The sequence below is a fragment of the Mesitornis unicolor genome, unplaced genomic scaffold (assembly GCF_000695765.1).
Source record: "Mesitornis unicolor isolate BGI_N332 unplaced genomic scaffold, ASM69576v1 scaffold4056, whole genome shotgun sequence".
NCBI lineage: Eukaryota > Metazoa > Chordata > Aves > Mesitornithiformes > Mesitornithidae > Mesitornis > Mesitornis unicolor.
The window spans coordinates 1-9,416 of NW_010190083.1; the positions used below are offsets into that span (position 1 = coordinate 1).

Below are 9,416 nucleotides of genomic sequence, written 5' to 3' on the forward strand. Positions count from 1 at the left end.
ATGGTATGTGCCTCCCCTCCGTCCCGGGCTCTGATCCCCCTTTCCCAGCAGCGGGAGGGACACACGGACACGGGCACAGACGCACGGCATCGCTTCGCGTCCTCTCGGGTGACAGAGCTGGGCCACCGCGCTTCGGGGAGTGGGCAACGGTGCTGCAGGTGGCATTAGCCACCTTACCGGGCAGACCACGCAAGATGAGGCTCTGCTGGTGGTCAGAGATGAGCCCCGGGTCTTCCTGACAGGCCGAGAGGCAGCCCTAAGCCGAGCACCTTCCCCGAGCAATGCGTGCTGTAAAACCCACCTGCAACCTGGCTATGGGGGACAAAAATTTTCTCCCCAACTTAACTGGGTACCTTGGCCATGCCAGTGTCCAGGGCTCAGTTCAGTACATTGATGGGCAAGGGCAACTCGGCCCTTCTTCCACAGGGGAACGCGTCTGATCCACAAATGTCATGCCTCTCACTTTGGTGCTGTACGCCAAGGAGCAGGCTTGGAAAACAGCCTCATCCAGAGCTTTTAGAGCATGCGGTTTTGCCCGAGACATCCCCGAGGGCTGTGGCAGGAGGTGTTTGACAGGAAGAATGTGGTAGATATGTAGGGCAGAAGCTGAGGGATGCAGTGCTGAAACGGGGAGGGTTTCACGCTCTCTCTTCCTGGGCTCAGGCCGTTAGCGACGGATCAGGTGGAGGGACAGGTTTGCAGGCATGCGTCCTGGTGCTGCGTTTCGGGATGGGGTTTGGGTAGGGAGAGCGTGCGCCGAGTCTGATCTCAGCCCCAGGGGATGCTGCTGCTTGCTGGCTGACAGCTCACAGAGGCTGACAGCTCGCTGTGCCCCCCCGGGGAGCTGCTGACCCCCTTTTCCTCCGGTTCTGCCTCGTAGGCACCCTGACAAAAACAAGGACCCGGGAGCAGAAGACAAATTCATCCAGATTAGCAAAGCCTACGAGGTAACGCTCTTCTGCTCTTCCTGCTGTCGTTAAAAGTTAAGCAACCTTATTTTTCTAGACAGGGCTTGTGTTTTTTCTGCATGTCTCTATGGAAAAGGTGCTTGGATGCTATTGACCACAAAAGCTTAGTCTTTCTTTTCTGGACATCGAGAGCCACTGGATGACACCAGTGTGGCCTATTTTGCAAGTATTTTGCTATGGGTCTGCCCTGTTCTTGCTAAAAAGCCTCAAACGAGGGAGGAGCAGGTATTTGCTGAACCCCACGCAGCTGGGTGGCTGTCTTGTTTGTGTCATATGTACATTTAAGTATTTTGGGGGTGATGTAAGCAACGTTCATCACCCCAGGGCTTCAGTCGCTTCAAATTATTCTTTGCATAAGTAATTATTTGCACACCACTGCTGCGTGGCTCCCGAAATCAGCTGCCCCAGTTTGTGGCGGCCAACCCAATACTTCCTCAGCAAGTGAGCCGAGCTCACGGAAATAAAGCAAATCCTCATCTCCCAGCCAAAAAATGTGGTTTCTCTGTGGGGCTTCTGGCTGCGTGGTGAAATGTTTGGCACTTTCCAATGCGCTGAGAAAACCCTCCATGTTTAAGTACGCACCAGCAAAAGCCTCTCCAGAAAAGAGCATTTAATGCTCAGCGTGACGTTCGGGCTCAAGGGGCGTTTGCTGTCAGAAATGGATCCAACAGTCTTGATTTACGGACTTTTTGCTTTGGGTATTGGCTTTTTTTACCCATAATTACCACAGTGAGCCTGGAGGCGAGGCAGCGCTTCCCTTTTCCAGAGTTTTTACCCCTCCAACACGCAGCAAAGGCTGCGCCTTCCCTCACAGCCCATCCTTATGCAGCTGCAGTTATTTACTGAGGGGTTATTGTCAGCGCAGCTCCCCCTCGCAGTTTCAGGTGACCGTTCTTCTATCATCTGCTTCCCAGATTCTCTCCAATGAGGAAAAGAGGGCAAACTTCGATCGCTACGGAGATGCCGGGGAAAGCCAGGGCTACTCTCAGCACCAGCACCGCCAGTTCCACCACTTCCACGAAGGCTTCTACTTTGATGAGTCCTTCTTCCATTTCCCCTTTAATTCAGAGAGGCGCGACAACTCCGACGAGAAGTATTTGCTCCATTTTTCCCACTACATCAATGAAATTGTGCCAGATAGTTTCAAGAAACCTTACCTCATTAAAATCACCTCAGACTGGTGTTTCAGCTGCATCCACATCGAGCCTGTGTGGAAGGAAGTCGCTCAGGAATTGGAGGTGCTGGGTAAGGACAAGGCTGCTTGGGCCGGGTGCGCGTCCCTCGCCCAGTGAGGCTGCGGTGATCTCCTTCAACTTTGAAGGACTGAGTTTAATCTGCAGATTTCCTTGAGGATTTATCCTAACACTTTCCCAGATGTTACTAACATCATAATCCATGAGGCTATGCGTTAGGAACAAGGACAAAACTAGTCCTGTAGATCACAAGGGCTAGATGCTTTTTCTCCTGACCCTATGGCTAGCAACTTAGTTCAACACCAATGATAATAAATAATGGTGTGGCTGAGGGCTGATGGCACCACACCGAGTTTAGGCCACCAGCATAAATGCTGTGTCGCTTTGTCCTGCACTTGGATGGCTTTGATAAGCAAAGATCCCTGCAGAATACAGCCTTGACTGTAGGGCTGCTACCCCACAGTGAAGTTTTGAGACTTAGTGAACACGCTTGGGTGCCAAGGAGGTATTTTGTACCTGCCCCTCCACCCCCAGCATCCTTCTTTTCCCTTTAGAGGTTTTTCTGCACACACTTCTGAAGAAAAAACACAAACTCAATAGAAACAGGAGATGCAGGCAGTGTAGTTCCCTGCTTAGTAAGATTTTTCTCCTTGAGGTTTTAATGTAGCTTGTGAAATACCAGTGGTCAGAAGGAAAAAGGGCAGCGTGTTCTCTCTCCCCTTAGATAGAGCTACGAGTATTAAACATAATTTTCAAGGATTGCAAGAGGAGAAAAGTACAGAGTTAGGAGGAACAGGCCCATGAATAACTCCTGAGCAGGGAGCAAGGGAACGGGTCTTCAAGCTCAATTTTCTACTCTGCATTTTGGGTCATTGGTGATCTTTCATGTGAACCCACTCCCCTTTTTCAGGAGTGGGGATCGGAGTCGTTCATGCCGGCTACGAAAGGCGCCTCGCCCATCACCTAGGTGCGCACAGCACACCAACCATACTAGGGCTCATTAACGGGAAAATAACCTTCTTCCACAATGCTGTCGTGCGAGAAAACCTGCGGCAGTTCGTGGAGAACCTTCTGCCGGGGAACCTCGTAGAAAAGGTACGCTCTGGTAGGAGTGTCACGTGCTGCTGCTCCTGTCTGCCTGAATAGTCAGCTCTCCTTAGCAGTTTCAGTGGCTAATCTGTTTAATTCAGCCCCCAAGCTGATCTGTGTCATGAACGTGAAAAGATCTGACTGAGGCTGGGGGAAGCGAGGTGTCTGGAGAGCTGTAATTACAGCTACAAACCCCGGAGCTGTCGGAAGCGATCGCACGCCACAGCTCCGTAACTCTTCTCCTTGCAACAGGGCTAATCCCGCTACTACGCCGTTACACCTTTGCCTTCACGTGCCTGCTGCTCTCCCCGTTGTAACACCCCGTGGCTGCCAGAGCCATACGACAGCTACCCTGAGGTTAGGAACCTGTGATGGTGCCCTTTCTGCCTGCTGGGTTTCACTTCCCTTCTCCTCTCTTGGAGTTTCATCCAGCACATTAAGGACCACTCACTTACTTGTAGGCATTGGCTGCTGAAACTCACTGACACAGAAACCTGTTGGTTGTTTTGTCCAGTCTTGATTCAGACTTTTGAAACTGGAGCTGGCAGCGTGAGACATTTCAGAGTTACATGTAAAGCCTCCTACTAGATAAAAAAAATTACATATCCTGCATTTTGGCCTTGCTCTGTTATCTTTGGCAGAGCCCTGAAGAACCCCCACCTCTCCTTTAAGTGTGGCCAGTTCATCCACCTGTAATGCTCTCACCTGCCTCTCCTCTGCGTGGAGCCTGCTCACCTCACTCTTGGGGTCTTCAGCAAGGGCCATCCTTTCTGACAGACTGTGCTTGTTGTCCTCTGGGGATTTGAGTTCTTGGCCCAAAAGCGAGGTCTGCTGTCCCTTTCTGTGGCTGAAGCAGCCACTTCACCTCCTGCAGCCAGGTGTTCCTCAAAACCAGTCAGTTCTCTTCTCCCTGTGGGCCCCTAAATGAGCTGTGATCTCCCTTTTATCTCCTTCCTCTACGTCAAAGAGCTACTGCAGCTGAAATAGAGCAGGATTGATGGAGCTCACAAGTGCCTGTTAACCCTTGGCTTCCCCCTGTTTATTAAAGCATAGGGCCCAAATGAACAGTTGTGAGAATGACAGCAGCATCAGCATTGACTGAAAACGGCATGGAGAGAGGGTGCAAGGGCTAAGAGGGTTGTTGGGGGTTTTAATTAATTTTCTGTATCAAAAAAAGCACAGATCAGGCATACCTGTTGGAAAGATGAACCCACAGTCTGCCTTCTGTAACACCTGGACAGCTTTTCCAGGCTTGGTTCTCATTCAGACGCCTAATCTTGCAGCATAGCATGTGTTTAACGCCTCAGAGGTTAAACTAATGTGCTGATTCTCTTTAAAGATTACAGATAAAAACTACATCCGCTTTCTCTCCAACTGGAAGAAAGAAAACAAGCCCCATGTCCTCCTCTTTGATCATATGCCAGTTGTGCCATTATTATACAAGGTAATGTGATTTCTATCGCTGCATGGCTGACTTGCTCATACATCCAGCTGTTCCAAAAGCAAACGCAGCATTGCGGTGAGCAGAGGCAGAGTGACGCCTCTAATTACTCTTGACCGGCTCTAGGAGAGCGAGTTGACTTGTGTTGGGTGAACATGGCACGGCCGGCTGACCGATGTTGTTAGGAGTTTGTTTCTCTGTCCCACCATGGATGTACCCATAGCGGATGTGAAGGTGCAGGTGGGTTTTGGAGGCAGTGGCAACGGAAGCACGTACTAACCTTTATTGCTAGCGAGTTTTTTTGCGGCACATCTAATTTGGGTTACTGGAAAGCCCATTTCCTGAGAAACCCCCACTCCTGTGCAAAATGTCAGGTTTTAAAACAAAGCTGGGCATCTGTCGAGGCTCCCTGTGCGATGACTAAGAGAACACAAACTGTGCTCCAGCAAGGGAGAGGAAGAGCTTTTACCTCTTGCGGCGCATGCCCGATGACATTTAAACAGCGGGAGGTGCTCCCGAAGCAGAGGCATCACAGGCACTGGGGGAAGAAAATGTTGTTTGCTCTCTAACATAAATGTGCATTCATGCTTGCTTCCTCTCCAGCTGACTGCCTTTGCGTACCGAGATTACTTGTCCTTTGGTTACGTCTATGTCGGACTCCGAGGCACCGAAGAGTTGTCCAGTCAGTACAACATCAACGTCTACACTCCCACCATGATGATCTTCAAGGAGCACATCGACAAGCCCATTGATGTTGTGCAGGTACTGCTCAGAGCCCTCTCCGAAAGCTTCTGTGTGGATGTTGAGGTTTTTCTGACCGAGTCAGCGATGAAAGTTTGCTCAGTAGTGCATTTCAGAGCAAAGAGCATTTGTTCTGATCTGTTGAGAGGGTGGCTGCAGTAGCCTCTCAGTCACTCTGAGGGCTTTTAAACATCTCGGATGATTTCAGCAAGGACCATGACGGCTGGCTGCCATACCCAGGCTCCAGATGAGAACGTTGCAGCAGCTTTACTCTCCTCATCCTGCTCAATACCCACATCTGCTTTCTTTGCCTACGCCAGGCACGAGAGATGAAGAAGCAGCTCATCGACGACTTCCTTTCCCAGAATAAGTTCCTCATGGCGGCCAGACTCACCAACCAGAGGCTGTTCCAGGAGCTGTGTCCCGTGAAGAAGTCTCACCGTCAGCGAAAGTAAGGCTCTGTGGGTGACACGTCCCCCCGGTTTGCTCCCCGAGTGGGGCTGCTCCCAAAGTCACCTTTTGTTTGAATCTGAGGGAGAAGGGAAACGATGGCATTGAATCGTGCCGGGTATCTGCATTGTTTGATAGGTTTCTGGCTCATTGGGATCATTCTGGCTAGCAGGAAGGGGACGGTCCTTTCCTCTCACATCCAGAATGGCTCCTAATCCTCTGTCTCATTGTGTCTCCTAGGCACTGTGTGGTCTTACTGACCGGAGAAGGCGAGAAGTTTGCCGAGGCTTATGAGGCATTTTTGACTTTTGCTGTGGCCAACACAAAAGACACACTGAAATTTGTGCACATCTATAACGATCGGCAGCCGGAATTTGCAGATGCTTTGCTGACGGATGAGGAGAAGTATCGGGGAAAATCAGTTGTGAGGGTTCCCTTTTCTTCCCCCCCCTCCTTCTTTTCCCATTTCCCTTCTCTCATTCTAACTCGCATCACGTTATGTAGGATGCTATACCTTGATCTGACACCTAATTCTGGGCAGTGGTTTGAAGCATGGCATCTGTCTAGAAAAAAGTACCTTCCTCTCTGACATCTGCAATGTCATTGGCTCACCCAGGTGGTCATTTTGGAGAGACGCAATAACGCAGGGAAGATCGCCTATAAAACCTTGGAGGAGGCCTGGCAAGGCAGCAAAGAGGACAACTTCATCCTCCTGGATCTTCTGGACCAGCTGAGGACAGACCCAGGACTTCTCTCTGAAGAGACTGTTTTGGCAGACTTGAATGACGAGCTCGCTCCCGTAAGTGCACAGCCTTTTCCAAATGCATTACCTTATTGGACAGTCCCATTATGGTCATTCACAGGCATTATTTATATTTTAAAATACCAAGGAAAGACTCTGGAAAGTTTTGTTGCTCATGGGACGAATTGCTTGTGGCAAGCTCCAAAGCTGCTTTGGCCCAGGGTTCTGTTGAAGTCCTATCAGAGTCCTGGAGAGTGGGTTTGTCACTTGCTTTTTTCTTTTTAAACAGATGTTCCTCATCCGTTGGCTCTACTCCACACTGGATTATATCTCGGACTGCTGGGACAGTTTGTTTCACAGTAACTGGTATGGTTTGGGTGTTAATGAGTCTCAATAGGAAGCAGGATTGCTGTTCTCTTGTTCAGATGCACAGTAGAACCAGGCTCTTATTACCAAGAATTGAGAACATGGCAAAACGTAGGTGCCTGTGTTCTCTCGAGATTTAGGTGAAGAGCAGTGATGCCACAGTGCCGTTAGCTTCTGCCTCAAGTACGGGGTACTTTGGCCTTGAGGCTGAGTGTAGCCTTTGTGCTCCTGAAAACAGGCATCCGTTGTTTTTCACCACTTCCCTGTCACCTTCTTTTAAAATGGATCCATTTTTGTCCTCCTCCTTTGAGGTGGGAGCAGGACAGCGCTCCAAATCTTGATCATCTTTAAGAGCCCAGGAAACGAGCTGGGTTTCTGGGGAAACCACGTGGTATTGCTTGAGGTAGACAGGAACTGAAATTCAAGCAGAAACTGGGCAACTCACAGGCCTGATTGCTGTTTGCAAATCTTCCCCTCAGGCGAGAAATGATGCCGCTGCTGTCCTTGCTTTTCTCTGCGTTCTTCATTCTCTTTGGCACCGTTATTTTTCAAGCTTTCAGGTGAGTGCATGCCAAAACATCCTAGGGAATCTTGCAGTCCAGCCAAGAGCCCCTCGCTCCAATCTGGCACCTTAAATGCACACAAGATAATCTTCCTTTGCAGTGACACAAGCGACGCAAGGGACTCTCCTCCCTCTGAGAAGGAGGAAACCGCTGCAAAGATGGAGAAGAACGATGGCAGCTTCAGCAAAGAGAATAACAGGTTCGCTCTCTGATTTCTCTGGAAATGTTTTCTGCTGAAGTACTGCTAGGGGAGCTTTGCACGGAGAGAGCGTAGGGAGCATTAGGTGGATGGCAAAGCAGTGCCAGCGTTGTGTGGATATAGCGCAGCCACTGTGCAGGGCAGTGCGGGCACAGCAAGGTGGGGAGGAGTGGTGCTTAGACAAGAGCCAGGCCAACAGGGATGGGGGTGCACAATCTTAATCTTAAGCAGTTCCCACTGAGTTTTGCCCCAGACAACATCCTCAGGGAAAGACAAAGGTCTGACTGAGTTGTTGAGGAAGATCCAGCTCTGGCCATTTTGCACCAATTAAACTGGCTGTAGCTGCAAGGTGCAGTGTAAGGAGGCAGGGAACGAGTTCACAGTTTCTCCATCCTCAGTCGCCCTCAGTCCCTCGTTCTCCTTTTGATCAGTCACTTTTTCATTGCAGCAGGATTCCCAAAAAGGGCTTTGTCGAGGTGACCGAACTAACAGACATCAACTATAACAGCAACTTGGTACGCCTGAGGCCAGGTCACATGAACGTGGTCTTGATCCTGTCCAACTCCACCAAAACCGCCCTTCTCCAGAAGTTTGCCCTGGAAGTCTACACATTCACAGGGTAGGCCGAGGCCCTCTCCCAGGTTTCTGGTTTAATGGCGTGTGTAATGCTGCTGTAATGACAAGCTGGGAGCGGTGTTGGCTCAGTGGCCAGGAGGGAATGCATCTGGCGAGCAAAGCAGCCTTCACGCTCATTAGTGGCAATGAGACGCCAAAAACTGAGCAGCCTTCCCGGCCATACTCGGTGACGGTTGCTGGACAGGTCTGGCGCTGCCACCGCTTTTGCTGTCCCCAGGTTTCAGTGAAAAGAGAGCACAGCAGTGCTGCACGCTGTGTAATTGTCACCTGCGCTAAACTGGGTTAAAAAAGGAGCTGTGGCAACATGGCTCCGTGTCTGCCCTTGTTGACAAATGCTTACCTGTCTGGTAGGAATCTGGCTCAACTCGGGAGACGTGCTAATCCCGTTTCTCCTCTGCTCTTCCCCTAGGAGCAGCTCTCTTCATTTCTCCTTCCTCAGCCTGGACAAGCACCGAGAGTGGCTGGAGTACCTGCTGGAGTTTGCACAAGATGCGGCCCCCATCCCAAACCAGTATGACAAGCATTTCCTCGAGCGTGACTACACGGGCTATGTCCTGGCTCTGAACGGCCACAAGAAATACTTCTGCCTCTTTAAGCCTCGCAGGTCGGGGGATGAGGGGGGAACCCTGGGATCGTGTGAGGATTACGATTCGTCGCTACCCACAGAAGCCAGAGGGAAACCCTCCTGCAGCCCGGGATCTGGATCCATAAAAAACAAATTACACAAATTGTCCTTCTGGATGGAACGCCTCCTAGAGGGCTCCTTACAGAGGTTCTATATCCCCTCGTGGCCCGCGCTAGACTGAGGGATTTTAAAGAGATTCTAATGGACAAACTTTTTTTCAAGATGACAAATAAACAAACAAGCGTGACAAATGGACCTTACGTTTTAGATGAAATCTCCTAGGGCCAGCGACTAGAAAATATCTCCCCGCGCCCGGAGCCCAGGAGCGCGGCCAAGCGTGCCCGAATGCCCTCCACCAACTCCTTCCCGCGTGTGGACGCCGTACTACCGAAGAGCCAAGAAG

General features: G+C 50.5%; 1 protein-coding gene across 1 annotated transcript; it reads left to right on the forward strand.

Moving 5' to 3' along the window:
* Positions 1 to 880: 880 nt before the first annotated feature.
* DNAJC16 (DnaJ (Hsp40) homolog, subfamily C, member 16) lies at positions 881 to 9,194 on the forward strand (the record flags this gene model as incomplete). The annotated part of the gene is made up of 13 exons (XM_010186270.1): positions 881 to 947; positions 1,883 to 2,213; positions 3,072 to 3,256; positions 4,590 to 4,694; positions 5,295 to 5,453; positions 5,753 to 5,883; positions 6,123 to 6,306; positions 6,499 to 6,681; positions 6,914 to 6,990; positions 7,470 to 7,550; positions 7,654 to 7,752; positions 8,201 to 8,371; positions 8,798 to 9,194. Coding segments are annotated over 13 exons (2,170 nt in total), but the record flags the coding sequence as incomplete, so codon positions are not given.
* Between the last annotated feature and the right edge of the window lie 222 nt (positions 9,195 to 9,416).